Source organism: Vanessa tameamea, chromosome Z, assembly GCF_037043105.1.
Source record: "Vanessa tameamea isolate UH-Manoa-2023 chromosome Z, ilVanTame1 primary haplotype, whole genome shotgun sequence".
Lineage (NCBI taxonomy): Eukaryota > Metazoa > Arthropoda > Insecta > Lepidoptera > Nymphalidae > Vanessa > Vanessa tameamea.
The window spans coordinates 9,778,744-9,794,943 of NC_087341.1; the positions used below are offsets into that span (position 1 = coordinate 9,778,744).

The 16,200-nt window shown below is 31.1% G+C and overlaps 1 protein-coding gene and 1 long non-coding RNA gene across 3 annotated transcripts in view; both read right to left on the reverse strand.

The window, feature by feature from the left end:
- LOC113404070 (uncharacterized) overlaps positions 1-16,200 on the reverse strand; it is a 282,204-nt gene that overhangs the window by 176,356 nt on the left and 89,648 nt on the right. The gene's annotated exons all lie outside the window — the stretch shown is intronic.
- Positions 1-16,200, reverse strand: part of LOC113404050 (frequenin-2) — a 178,136-nt gene that overhangs the window by 94,262 nt on the left and 67,674 nt on the right. Inside the window, exons 2-3 of one of the 2 annotated variants that reach the window (XM_026644796.2) lie at positions 7,419-7,544; positions 6,097-6,267 (exon numbers count right to left, since the gene is read on the reverse strand). In XM_026644796.2, the coding sequence (XP_026500581.1) occupies positions 6,097-6,160 (64 nt within the window). In that variant the 5' untranslated portion in view covers positions 6,161-6,267; positions 7,419-7,544. The remainder of the gene's footprint in view (positions 1-6,096; positions 6,268-7,418; positions 7,545-16,200) is intronic. The other variant, XM_026644797.2, reaches the window with a different exon arrangement.

Consider the following 16,200-nt stretch of genomic DNA (forward strand, 5'->3'; position numbering starts at 1 on the left):
TGCCCCAAGACATCATTGCATTACAGCGCAATTAATCTTTATTTTAGTGTTCAGTGAAGTAAAAAAAAAATCTTTAAAACAATCTCTGTCAGAATATAACTTGTAAAATAATGTTAAAATATCTAAGGATAACTATTCAGAAGAAGTTTGTGTGTAAAGACCTCAAATTGTTGCTTTTGTATTGAGGTTTATTTAAGGGGTTAGTAAGTGTTATCATAACATGCACAAAGGAAATAAAATTATAGACCAAATGGACCAAATTAAGGTTCTTTGAATAAGGAATTTATTGTGGTATATATGCTTAGCATTGAGGTGAACCAATCTATAACTCTAAAAATAATATGATACAGAAGACTATGGGACTAATTCGAACGTAAAAGTCAACAATTTTTTAGTTCACACCGTGTAATCAATTTTATTACGTTATAACGATAACTTTGAAATGAAAACTTGGCAACGACCTGTATTTTGATTCGTCACTCCGTTCATAATGGTGTATTTATTTGTTATTGAAAGTCACGGTAGCATTCTGCTCTTTAAAGTGTCACGCTTTTAAGCCAAACTATAGGAGTAAAATAGGTCAGAGACAAATAAAGGGGTCATTGCTGCTTGCTCAATTGTCAGGCTTTTTTAAAAGGTTAATAACAAAAAGGCAAATGTGACTATATTAAATATAAAGAAAAAGTATTGGGATAACAGAGAAAAAAATAGAGAGATACGATCTTTACACTTCTTGGTTAAATTCTTACACTTCTAAATCACTAAAGGTTCTCTTCTAAATCCAAGAATCCATAAGGACACGACCTTCGTCCATCTTATGAATTGGTATAATTTTCTAATCAATGCGTACTATGATTATGGACAATTAAAAGATTATCATATTATATTATAGTAATTATTTTAAAAGAATCAAAAAACCGATCTTAATAAATATTCTGCATCAGGTATACTGATATCAAAAACATTATCTATAATAATATAATTACTGCGATAGTAAATTTTTCACTTTCGAATTTGACGAAATTTGTAATGAATCAAGCTTGGACTCCAAGGAAGTATGTAAATTTTTAATACCCAAAACTTGACGATCAACCCCTAAAACGCGTGCAATGCCACAAACGACGATTAGTAATAAGTTACGGAGTTCAATTTATTATTTGGTTAACTCAATATCGGTAAACCAAATAATAAATTGAACTCTGTCCAAATATCGAAAAAGTCGAACTTAACAAAAGAATATTTCTTTTGTTTCGTTCAAGAGATAATTTAAAGGTGGATTGGCTCAATTGAAGTAACATGTGAATTTGACTTAATACAGAGACATAACACATTAAGTTTAAAGAACCATTGAAGACTGAAAAGAGTTTTCAGAATGTTGGCAATAGTAAATTTTCAGGGGAGCGAACGCTGCCAAAATTGTACAATATTGCTTCAATGCACGTTTTATTTATTCGTTTGCTAATATGTACTCTGTGAGGCGATTGCAAGGTTGACCTAAATTTACACATACATTTATAAATTTTTCTAATGCTCAAAGTTCATTAGTGAGTCGTAAAGTGTAACTGCGCGATTCATTTAATTAGGTTTGGGATTATTTTAGTTCGTTAAATATTCATATTCATGCGCTAACTTCGTTGATGTTTCTTTGCCAGAAACCTTCATAAATTAAAAAAAAAACTAGCCGGTAAATAATCCCCAGCTGGAATAAGATCTCTTCTCCGTTTGAGGAAAAGATGAGGTGCTTATTCCTCCATACTTCTCCAATCCAGTTCGGTGGATATATGTGGTAGTTTTTTAATTGAAGTTTCCTCTACGCCGAGCACAAAATGAATTATAAACACTAATGAAATTTCAATCATGCTCATTCGGGGTTGAACCCACAACCTTCCGTTAAGATTTACCTGTTCTAACCGCTAGGTCATTCCGAGTACCCGTATGCAAGTATTAAAATAAATATACAATATTCAAATCCAATTCGATTGCAATCGAAACTATTCATTTTTATATAAAAATAAAATATCAAGAGTCTGCCAAAATTCATGATTGGACTTGCTGTGTTAGTTCTCTTCTTTTTTTTTCGAGGGAGAATGGCGGACGATCCAATGGGCCACCTGATGGTAAGTGGTGCCGCCCTTAGAAATATTAACCATTCCTTACATCGCCAATGTGCTACCAACCTTAGAAACCAAGATGTGGTTACACTAGGTCAACCGGAACACAACAACACTGTGTACTGCTGTTTGGCGGTAGAATGTCTGATGAGTGGGTGGTACACAAAGCCCTACAACCAAGTTTATATAAAACTATATTACATTAAATAAATTGAAAAATTTGAAAATAAAATATTACAAAAATTTTTAAGTTTATTATATAGATTATTAATATACTTTATCAGGCCATCATAGTAACTACCATTGTTAATTTTAACCAAATACTATTTATTTTTAGGAGATCCTATCTATTTTTCAGTATACATATCTCATTAAAAATATTGCCAAGATGAGACCATATATCTCGCACTGTCAAAAAGTTTTCAGATGTCAGGTAGAGCCATTATTAATGTTCAGATTTCTAGCGCCAAATTGCGGAAGTCTCATACAATCTTCCATCGCTTAGCTTAAACCCAAGTTATAAGGGTTCAAAAAAACGACGCGCACCTGGCGCCATGGCGGGGCACTGCCGTGCCCCCAGACGTGCTAAACAGGATGAGTGCAAAATATTTTACTAGATTTTGTAATAAATTTAGCGACAAAATATTGACACAAGATTGTAAGCTTCTCATTAAGATATCGAAAATAATATCTTAGGGTGAGATTCAGGGTTCAGTTAAACTAAACGTGGCTCGATGTTTTGTAATTAAATGCCCCGTTTACGATAATTCTTCAGAACAAAATCGAGCTGGAATTATTATAAATAGAATAAATCTAAAATACAGTAGCAATATTATCTTCGACGTGAAACCATTGTAAGCAAGCGAAATTCGTAAGCATACATTGTCGTCGAAAGATGTTTAGAGACAATTACGCTCGGAGATGTTATTGTAACTTCTTTCACCTCGAGAAACTTTCAGCGACATTCATCGTGTTGATACGTTAACATTGTTACAAAGTGAGGGTTCTGTAGGTCACCGCGTCGTTACTTATGTTACGTAGCCGTAGCGGCGCCGACTGACAAACTTCTTTACTAAACTAGTCCATAAAGCTAAGTTTCGAACTCGGAATTACATCAAAATACGAATAGTGCCATTCCTAAATGAACGCTATTAATTGAGATATAAATCTAAATTACATAATTCAATCAGTGTTTATGTAACCATTAGTTAATTGTATTGTAAGCTATACGTAACGCTATTATATTGGCCTTGGGAGAAAATACCTATTATTTATTTATTTGATAAGTTTTATAAAAAGAAACTTATTATTATTTTTTAAAATGAAACTTATAAATTCTGCTTTAAAATCTATTAGAAAAGTAAAATTAGTATCAATAAAATTTAAGCGTAATTTTTAATTGTATATGTGACGGATGTGTTAGATGTGTTTAAGTATGTATAGATATATATACTTTAAGATCAGCAGTGTTATAAGCAAGGACTATCTCACTCGTGATATGAAAAATTCGACTTATGATGACACGCTATGTTGATAGTATTGTAGGTGTGTTTTTAAATTATCTACGAAATAAAAAAAAAACCGATGTAATTCCAATTATTATCTGTACAAAAATGTACATATTTGGAGGAATTCAACATTACTGAAATTGAGAATTTGTGCGGGGAAGCTTTGCTGAGGGAGGCGTGCCTTTCATTTTATTGGTGTTCAGCACGCACAGGCATTTCATGAATCACGGTATTGTCGCTGTTACATTAATTGCTTGACAAAGCAAAATCATAAATTACACCGAGTTTGGGGGAGACGAGCAATACTTCGTTGGAAATTAATTAGTCCATGCAACAACCAACATCGTTATTAATTTCCACACCTATTTTAAAATTCAGATATTTATTTTAAGAATAGAATGTAATTAAGTAAATGTTAATTTAATACATTTAATAAAATATATAATATGAAAATTTTAAACAGAAATATTGGATTAAGATAGTTTTATATGTACTTTGCAACGAATGTGGAAGGCTACGATTTTAATTTATATTTCCAATTTCATAATATCTGAAATACTCCTCAGTAACACCGGTTGGTAAGCGATAAAAAACCGCAGGTACAATCAAGAATTTTTCGGAACATTGTCCTCTTTTCGAAATACAATTCAATTTCGTAGGGTACGATGTGTTATTAAAATATACGAACTTTAACGTGTAAAATGTTATAAAATATTTTAATAAAATAACAGCACGAGCTGAAAAACATTTCAATACATTTTTTAAATAATGTATGAAATTTGTTTATTAATCTGTGTATTTAAATTTTGCAAGTTTACTTTAAATTAATGTAACAATATTATCTTCCACGTTTATTGATTATGACACCTACTGCCAAATGCATAGGTATAAGAGACAAAACTCGCAGCAAAACACGAGCGTGAATTGTCAGAATGAGAGGTGACAATAGACTATAATAATTTGATTATAAAATTTTAGAATACACGATTCAAAATGGCGCACCGTAAGTCGATTTTCAACACTTCACGGGTGAGACGCGAAGTGAATTCTTACAGAATCACGTTACTTCAAAAAAGGGTTTTATATTCGACGCGAATGCTTTTGTTTGCGAATACCCCGCTAGCCTAATATGTAAATGTTCGAAAAAAGTCTTCAAGGACTTGGCACCGAATTCAGACAGCTTCGTTGTACTAATAATACCTTTTACTAAAAAATCCTATTGAGTTTTTTTTCATTTTTAGTTAATCTCCGTTATTATTAAAGTTCGTTTATATTTTTTATAACTCCATTTAAATTGGTTTTCGCTCTGAATTTTTCGATTGGAAGATTGTTGAAATAACTATTCATTTTTTATATTACAGTCAGAATTTTTTCCCGGTAAAAATTACTTCTAACTGGTGACACGCGAAATTGCCTTGACTCATTTTTTTCAAATCTGTAAGCGCGTCATCTAAGAAAAACGCATTAAATGACGAGAATTTAATACTATTTTCTACTAAAATGGATTATCCTACGACAAATTACATACAGACGGCAAATATACATAAATTAAACTTGACAGTTTTGGTGTATTAAGTTAACAATTATTTCGGTCAGAAGTATTTTTGACCATGATAGAATTATGCCTGCCATATAAATAAATAAATATATGTACGTAATATCAATGATAGAATATATATTCTCTTAGTGGCAGGAACGCCTCATTGAGTTACTTTGAGAGTTTTTGTATTTATTTATGTACCAATTTTTGTAATACAATAAATTAATAAAATATTCTAGTTTGTTTTGCGTTCGTGCAATGATGCTGACTTACCAGTTTGCCTGTTAAGAGACAATTAAAAATTGCCTATCATTTACTGCAGTCATTGTAAGGCTCGGGGACAGAGTGACGTGACCAAATTTTTTAATTAAATTCGGAGTAGGGAAATTTTCTTTAACTTTGAAAATTAAAAAAAATTTAAAGCAACATTTTGATAAATAGACATTTTATGATAATTAAAAAAAAAATCGTATATCAGTGAATGTCAGTTTGTTGGTAATGTATGTAAACCTATGATGATTCATTATTAGGTCTTGCAGCTATCTTAATTTAATTTTAAATTAAAAGCGGCAGTTGATGAATCGATTTCCACTTATAATGCCACTTGCCCTAGAGGAGGCTTTAGTCGGTTCAAATGCGCAATTTGCCAAGTCCCCATTCTGCGCTGGCAAATGCTACGCAAACGTAATTTCCACAGGGAGAACTATTTTGTTCCCACTCTAACAATAGGTATTAGATAAAGATAGTCTTTGTCCTATACAAGAAGCCAGCAAGTTTATTACAACTGTTTGTACTAATGATCCTTCAGGAATTTGGGTCGATCCGACTCGTTTATCATCTCTATTGTATTGAGTATAATAAACAAAGAGACGCTTGGAATAATAATAATATTTCTATGAGTACAGCTAATAATAATATTTGTTATGTTTTTACTCACAGTATGTTGCGTTAGTCAGCCTGTCGATCGTGTCTTGTTTTAGTTTTGAGTTCTTCTTGCCCATGGTTTTGGTGGCTTAGGTCAGTCGCTGCCGCTTAGGCGAAGTAATATGTAAGATCACGGTTCAGCGAGTTATTACATATTATTCAGCCGCCTTATGTCTGAGATGACCTGCAAACAGAACGAGTATTATTTTTGATTTCGTATAATTACAAATTTTAGTTTATTTACATATACAATTTGAAAAGTTCCGAATTTGATTGCTATCATTTATCATATTTTTAAATAAAATAGTTACATGTTTACGTTTTCGCTTTATTAGTTAGTTGATGTAATAATTATGTACTTAAAAGGATAACATACGAACACTTAATAAATTAATACATTTTTGTACATCATGTGAGTGTGATAAATATGAAAACAGAACAGAAGCAGTACATTAATAAGCGAATTTATTGTTTTAAACGTTATGACATATATTTTTAAACTAAATAAATACTTTATGAAAATAAATCTACGAGTATCTCGATTTTATTATCGAACAAAAAAAAAAAAAAAACACATTTGTTGTTATGCGTTGTACTTACGTATAACAAAAACATTTCAATTAATTTGCATTATATATTTTACAACAAAACGTTATTAACGACATTATTAAATATATTTTATCACGCCTTAACAATTAATAGCACACACACACATACACACTATTATATAAATTTGATTACAACGAAATTAACGTGGAATACGGAATACAAATGGTAATATGAATCTGGCGTAGATATGTCTGTGTTAGCAGTTAAATCCGTCCTCGCTTCGGCCGATATACTCGTAAATTATAGCTGTTTTCCTTGAGGACATCGTAGGGCGTAAACTGGCGAGAAGTAAACGAAATACTTATTTAGGCATATCTACGGGAAAAACAAGCCATTTGTAAGATGACAACAAATCAATTCTTTATTCCTGTTTAGTCGTTTTATGTTCGAGATACCAATGCAATCGTGAGTCAAATAACGGGGCTACTTCTTTTTATTCTATACATTTATATACTATGCTGAAATGTTAATATTAATGTCATTCAGTTATTTTCAAGATAAAATGTAACATGCGACATAAGACTTATTCCGTTATTTCTAGAAATTTATCTCTCTAATGTTATTAATGTATCTATATTAAACAGTCGAAGTAAAGATAAATATTAAAAAAAAAACCGCTATGGAATATTTTACGGTGCAGTACAATTGTTTTTTTTTTATTTGATCCAAAAGCATTGTCTATTTTGCAAAATACCTCCGTTTTCTAGGAAGAGTTTTGTTTATTACCTTCTCGTGCGACTATTCAGACTACCCTCCAGGATAGAATGCACATGCATACGCCATCACCCTCACAGAAACCACTACGATACGTTTTCACGGTCACACTCCTATTCTTTCACGATCTTTACGTTTCTGAAACGACGAAGAAATTGTCCCAAATCAATCAATCACAAACATCACTATCAAATAAATAAATTCGCTCTGCATTTATTATATCACGTGATATTTATATAGAAATAATAATAATATCTTGTTTATACTTACATTTCATATTTTATCCGTAATTAATAACACTCAAAAATTATGAAGTATTAACTCTATTAACAATATTCGCTGAGCAGAAACGCAAAAGCAATCAATTAAATTATTGCTATAATATCTTGTTATAAATAACTATGCTATATTATTAAATTCCATAAATGTTTGTTACTGAGAGCCAAAGCACTACTATAATAGATCAGTGTATAATCGCTATAGTTCGATTTGTGTCATTAGGTGTAAGTTTTTAAATACAACGTCAGAGCTATGCAAAAAGTATTTAGTTAAAAGTCATTTATAATATGTTTAATTATTTAATTAATAGATGTCACTGTACCGATTTTTATTTTATTTTTTTTATTTTTTTTTTTTTTTATGTTGGTCGTGGGAAACGAGCAGGAGGCTCACCTGATGGAAAGTGACTACCACCGCCCATGGACATCTGCAACACCGGGGGGCTTGCAGGTGCGTTGCCGGCCTTTCAGTAAAGAGTACGCTCTTTTCTTGAAGGTTCCCAAGTCGTATCGGTTCGGAAAAACCACCGACGAAAGCTGGTTCCACAGAGTGGTTGTGCGAGGCAGAAAATGTCTTAAAAATCGCGCTGTTGTGGATTTTCGGACATCTAGGTGGTGTGGGTGATATTTTGAATTTTGGCGAGATGTCCGAAGGTGAAATTCAGCAGCCGGGATTAATCCGAACAATTCATCGGAACATTCCCCGTGATAAATTCTGTAGAAGATGCAGATCTAAAAATCGCGCTAACGTTTGGTATTGTTATAAATACCAATGTTCGAGAAATGTTTGTGCATTCAGTTCAAAAATAATAATGTATACATACGTAAATAATAAAATATCAGTGTAAAAAGTGAAGTGTTTTAATGGTTCCCGAAGTAAGCTTATGTACAACTGTGCGGGTTGTACAATTAGTGATTTAGTTATCCAAATCTAGGTCAGTTAGGAAATAAATCTCAGATAGTGTGCATTTGTAGTAATATATATATGTGTATATATATATATATATATATATAAATGAGCCTCATGAAATAAATTAAGGTTTTTCGAGCGTTTGTTAATGAAAAGCTACGAGATAAGTAAATTTGTTTTATTTCTTTTAGTGTAGTTTAGAATTCAAATGTAAATTAAATGTGTCGTCTAAATTACCTCGACCGGTTTAATTAGGTCTCCTAGGAGTTTCCGTTACGTGATTTTCTTAGTTTGTTCTTATATTTTGACATGAAATGTACTAAAATGTAATAAAATATACTTGGTTTTTGGTTCGTTTGTAGAAACGTTCACAATCGAGCTCCGACTGGAATGACCGAAATTTGACCAAAACGGTAAATATTTTCTAGGATCATAATATATTTTATAAATTAATTATGATTTTAGGATAAGATTTTAAATAAAAATAAATGGTAAACTTAACTTAGAATATTTTTCAGTACGTATTAATACGTCATAATAAGATATTTGTCAATAGATGTGTGTTACGTAATAATCTTGCCGTGTTTTGCACTAAATAAGTCGAGTTTTGATGTTTATTGTTTTCGTACACGCTAAACCTGCAATGGAGATAATTGCAACGAATCGTGTTGTGTAAACGAGATATATCGAGCCGTAAAATATATTGCTATCATTAATAAATATTGATAAGATGGCCCAGTGGCATAGAATCTGTCGATCCAATCGGAAATCGCGAATTCAAACTTGGGCAAGCACCACACTCTTGTCATGTACTTTATAAGTCATGTCATGTCATGCTCAGCTGTGAAGAGTAAAATTATGAGAGAACGAGGTGCAAGAGAGGAGGAAAAGAGACCTTTGCTTCATACTTAGAAATTTGCATGACGTCACATGACTTATTATGTAATACATAATAGTCGTAGCTATATCTAATATATTATATAATATATGCATACATTAATCAAATTAAAAAGTAAACACAATTTATTTTTTTAAAACCTTGTATTAAAAAATATTTTAATTATTCAGCTAGGAGTATTTAAATTGTACCAACACATGACAACATTTAAAAACTGCATACGAATAGTAATTTTTAAATAAATTTCACTATTTAAATTGCTTCTCATACGCTCCGCTTGATATTTAGAGAACGCTTTACGAAATATAATATATTTTTTGTAAATATTTTTATAAGAGTAATAATCAACAAACACTTTTGGTGTATACGTTTGTTTTGGATAATAATATCACTCATAAAAATACTCTAATAAATGTTCCAAAGCTGGCCCAACGTTGGGGCCAAAAGTTGTGGGACAGGGTCACATCTTATTTTACCAATCAGCTCCAGTGTAGATTACTTACGACGTATCTATATGCTATGGTGTATATTATATAGCTATATACCGTAATAATTAGCCCGGCTGAAACTCACGATATATGAGAATATCAATATGTAAATATGATTGTCATATTTAAGTCATGAATAATAATAAATTACTAGATGCTAGGACTATTGAGCAAGCCGGTCTGAGCTAGTACCACACGCTCATCGCATATTCTACCGACAAACAGCATTACGTCGTGTTCTTGTGATTTGGTCCGAAGGGTGAGTGTGCCAGTGTTCCACGGCATAAAGGTCATAACATTTTCGTTCCCAAGGATGTTGGCGCATTGGCGATATAAGGAATGCTTAAAATTTATTTCGGTCAGTCTGTCAGTTTCTTTTGCAAGTTCTACGTCAAGAACATACTTTGTGAAAAAATAAATAAATGGAGGAACAGTTAAGGATTACTTGGCTAAATATATGTTCATAGTTGTATTATAAAAATTGACAAGATCACAAGTTTAAAATATAATATAACCATAATAAAACCAAGAAAGCATTGGACAAATGTTTTTCTCACAAACTTTGAAGGTATTGGAATGTAAAATATTTTCGCATCTAAATCAAGACTATTTTATTAATATATTGTAATGGGCATTATTGTATAATATTTTAAGATTCGAACACTATATAAATTCGTCCGTTGAAGTATTACGTTGGCTTGTGAAACAATCCCAATTTTGTGTTTATACTTTAAAATAAAACATAAATCAAACTCAATTATTATTCATTGTCGAGGAAACTCTATTTGAGCACAGTTTAACAATCGGACCGAGATTCGAACAGGTACTTGAAACATTCTCAGATCTTGAGATCAACACTTTACTTATTCTTCTACTGTTTTTTATTATTATTATTAAATTTTAGAAATGTAAACGAGCATTTGCTCGTTAGGGTCAAAAGATATTTTGAGGTGTTGACACACCTCAAAATATCACCTATAAATACGGAAACGAAGATGTAATTATACTCAACTTTTAAGCCTGTATTAATAAATGGTGTAGATGAGCAGACAGAGAAGTTGTGTTAATGCACAAAGCGCTACCACCAGTTTACATATCTGTATTTGATATTCAAAATATCAAATACAGATATGTAAAGGCTGTTTAGGTTAATGACCTGTGGGGTAGAATGAGTTTAAATTAAGAAAAAAAGTGTACGCATTTATTGTATAACTTGTCACTGTGGGTACATTACTTTACGTTAAAACTCTTTAGAACGGATCATTACCTTAAACCTTGTTTTAAATACTTTCTAATTTACTTACTTACTTTTGATATTTGTATTATTGCAATGCATACAACAATTTTTAGATCCGTTCTCCGTACCATTAATAACTTTCTAATATTGTATCAGGATTATTGATTGAAATACATCTTATTTGCCAAAATAAGCAAATAATTTCCATTAGATTTCAAACTGAATACACCATGAAGTATTATATCTAAGCAGAATAAGAATTTCCAAATTCAATTTAAGAGTAAACTTCAATCTTTGCTGCTACATATCAAGACTAGATTCAAACCTGAACAAGCCGATACGGTCTAGTCGAGTCTTTCGTTGGAGTTTTAATTTCAACTTGCCGTGCTTCTAACGCTAATGTGCAAATACGGCATAGACCGTCTCGTATCTAATACCTATAAGTCTTTCATCAGAGGCCGTTGAAGTGTCACTTGAAAAAGAAGTTATAATCTTTTGACTTCAAGTTACTGGCAAAGAATTTTATAGGTAAGAATGCATAGTAATTTGTACGATGTAAGAGGTGGCTAATATTACTTAGAGTGCTTATGTCGATGGGCGGTGACCATTAACCACCAACGCCAGTCTACATACCGAATTTATATAAATAAAGTTAAATATATATTTTGCTGAAGTATTCCTCAATATACGACATTGTAAATATTTGTACATGTACATATAGTCTTCGGTTCTAATACATAAACACTTGCTTTAAGATAAGTCATTGAATAAATAAAACTTCTCGTTACGATTTTTTAAATGATTATCGCCAATACACTTTCCAAGCGAGCTTGTATATTGGAATAAATTCGGTAAAAGTTGTACAACTCATTAAACACAGCCTCATATTACATTAGGTGGGATTAAGTAATTACTTAATGCGATAAGGGTAAGCATCGAGATGTTTATGGTGATTGCTGGACTCGACGCGTTCATTCAATTTTATGTGACAGACCAATATATAGTAAAAGTATATACAAAAAAACATATTCAGCCGCCAACTACATGCAGTATAAAAATATATCTTAATTATATAGTTTTATTTTATCTGTAATTAAATAAATACTTCATTATAAGTCGGACTAAATTTTTTTGCTAATTTTTTAATTGTTTATTTTTTTTGTGAATTCCAAGTTCCCTTTTATATTTTGATATACACAATGTTATTTTGAACTTTGGATAAACAAAAAGGTTTTATATTTTATGAAACAAACTCGATGGAAAAAAAATATAGGCCTTAGTTATATAACTGTTATATAACAAATGTCGCAGTAATCTTCATGTTTGTATCGTACGTTTAATTTCCGCTTGTAACAGAATTTATTTGGTCCAAACAGAGCTTATTTACGCCTTCTAAATATAAGTTTTCTATTTCTTTCTCCAATTCTATTATTTACAATTAGAATGTATTGAACAAAAATAAACGACAAATATAATTATTTTATAGATATAATTATTGTTTTATGATAATTGATAAAATAAATAGATCAGTAATATACATGTAACATAATTTCGATGTACGATATTAATTATAAACTCAAATCAAACACATGGAATATTAACGGAATCGAACCCGCTGTCTTCGGATAAAAGTCACGTATACTAGCCACTAGGCTATTTCGGCTCAATGAAATCTAACATAAATATTAATTTTACTATATAAGCAATGTGTATTCAAAAATAGACTTTTTCATTTTATAAATCAATAACATTTGTCATGAAGATTGATCAGTAATAGTATCGATATATTGAGTATAATATTGAGTAGGAATACAACGAATAAATATCTTACACGCTGAAGGTCATATTAAGATTTCCAGAGGACATTGGCTTAGGTAAAGTGCCATAAAAACTTAAAAGTAAAAGATACAATGGAGCTTAACGGGTCGCAGTGTCGAGAAGAACACTCGCATTTCGAACTCCACAAAGGCTTCGTGTAAATTGTGAAAAAGCTTAACAATATTATTTATTTGATGCCTCATTAACATTACACTTAACACCAAGATTATAGGATTATTTTTATGTAATACTCTTGTCTGGGAAATGTTTTAATGAAACTAGTTGGTCGTAATAACTTTCAATTCAAAAGAGTTCTTGATACTTTAGTGTCTTGGGAATTGAAGCAATTGCAATTGTGACGTTTTCGCTACTTATTTTTCTTTCTAGTCTATATACAATAGTGGTTCCGTGGATATAACAGTATTTATTCGATATAGAAATGAATACGATATAATAAAATAATATTTATTTTAATTTTATCTATATTAATATTATAAATCCGAAGGTAAATCTGCCCGTCTGTCTGTCTGTTGCTCTTTCACTGCCAAACCAATACACCGAATTTGATATAATATTGTATGAAGAAAACGGGAATTCCAAGGACATACATACTACACAGGCGTTTTTTATGCCTAACACCTAACGACTAACCCCTAAAACGCGTGCGAAGCCACGGGCGACAACTACATAGTTAAAATATATAAAATGTTGACTTGCTGCTTATTGTACACAATAAAATGAGTCATTAGATACAGCTGCGCGGGACATTAAAACTCATTCTTTAATTTTTCTTTGTCTAGTCAAAATTAATAATAATAATCTGTTTCTGTAGTAGAAAGCAATTTAAAAAGCAACTAAAGTAAGTTAAGAATATGTGTTGTCTGACATATCTGTATTTTTTAATTGGAGGTGGCTTTGTGCTAGCCCGTCGGGGTAGCTATATACCACCCACTTATCCGATATTCTACCGCCAAATAGCACAGAACGTACTTAGTATTTTTGTGTTCCGGTTACAAGTGTGAGGGAGCCTGTGTAATGACATAACATCTTAGTTCCCAAATTTAGTGTCGTAATTTCTAGTTGTTTGATTGAAATATATTGTACGATAAAGTAAAAATGTTTCAACAATTTGCAATAGCTAAGAGAGCAATCCGCAGACAAACAATATTAACTTACAATATTCTTAGTTAGAATTATATTTAACATAGAAGTTACGTGAAAATATTTGAACTGGTTATTGAGACATTTTTATTAATGCGACCTCGATTGAAGGCTATTTCTCGCTGTTAAATCTGTTTCATCACTTTTGGATCAAAATTCACAGTTGTACAGCCATACTCAGTATTTGTGAAGGGAGAGAAAATAAAGGCAATACATAACTAAAATGGGATCAGTTTAGTATCGTTAATATAACTTTGTGGAGAAACATTTTATTTTTATTACGTTCCCCGTAGCAGTTCGCTTATCAAACTGGTTTGTTTCGCGGAATTATGTCAGAGTACGGCTTTTAAATCAAAACCTACGTACGACGGTATGTTCATTTTATGATATTTATTTACGGTAGTCTAAATAAATAAGCTTATACGATGAATTGAGGTATTGATGCTTTGCTACGTCCATTAGTAAAATAACGACGTAAAAATGTATGTGACTTGATTTGAAATATTATTTAGAATATGAGGTGATATTCTTTTGTATCTAAGTTTCAACTTTCATGTTACTGAGTGTGTTCGTACGTTATAGAAACATATGCTCTACTTTTCATACTGCTTCTGTAATTAATGTTCAGCGATACCTTAATCAACTTTTATTTATATATAAAATTATACGGATATTTCAAATAATATTTATTATAACATAACATTTCATATTTTTTATTAACATAAGAATTATTAACATTAAGTGCTCAAATATATACAAATATGAATTAAAAATAGTTACTGTATAAATCTCGACCGCGTGGAATGGTGGCAAGAATGCTAGCAGCATTTCTACGTTGAATCGCAATTCCGATCCTCTGGGCTAAAAACGAACCAGCCCTCCTGTCACCAGTGGAGGCAATAAGGCGAGGTGTTACACTTTTGATGAAGCTTTTTGCACCACTACTCCAAGGACCAAGTTTTATTTCAATTGATAAAAATATAACTCAAAGGCCAATAAATTTAAATATAATTTAAGATGAATCGTTGATAAAATAACACTTAAATATTCTTGCGATTGTTATTATTAATATACTAGATGATAACCCGTCTTCGCTCGGGTAAAATAAATAAAACTAAACAAATATAAATATATACTAATGACCGAAATTATTATTTGGAACACACCCGTAAACGTCAAACATGGTCGCCCGTTGAACTGTCATGTCATTGAATTTCATGGAATTAGTATCGAAATATCTCGATTTTACGAATTTTGCGTATATATGTTATTACTAAAAAAATCATTATTTTCTAACCATCTATTAATGTGCATAGGTTTTGACTGGGTATATCGTAGACATGCATGAAATTATTCATATAGATAAGAATATTTCACAATAATGATTCTCGCGGTTTGCGTTCTTACGTAAAGTTAAGCAGTAGCAATTAATTACTTATTAGTAGTTTATGAAACCCATCTTGTCTTAGAGCTAGTTCAGAGCTTACATCGCAAAGGACATTCCAGAAATTACGAATAATACATTTAAAAAAGTTTTTAATAGCATTTAAAGGCTGATTGTTTCGATCAGAGAGATTAAAAAAATATCTTTAAATAAGATGTATTGCGCCTGTTGTATTCACTGCGAAAATATATAAAGTTTTAATTTTTGATATTTGTAATTGGGTGTTTGAATGGTTATTGGTACATCTACATCTAAAATTTGTAATTCTTGTTTGTTTTGGTTATGCGTATTGTTTTTTTCTTGTATTTTGAAAATACGCGGGAGTAAAGTCGCGTATATGAACTAGTTCATAAAAAAAATCAACTCTTTTTAAAATTCCATTCACGCATGACTTTACAGTTTACCGCGCTGTTTTCACTTAACAAATATTGAACATGAAAGGCAAAAATAAATAAAGAATACTGTAATCGTTTAAAAAAATCAAACAATTTCTATTTTAAATATGTAACTAAATAATTAGTAGGTATAATTAAAATTTTTTTTTGATTAAATCACAACTT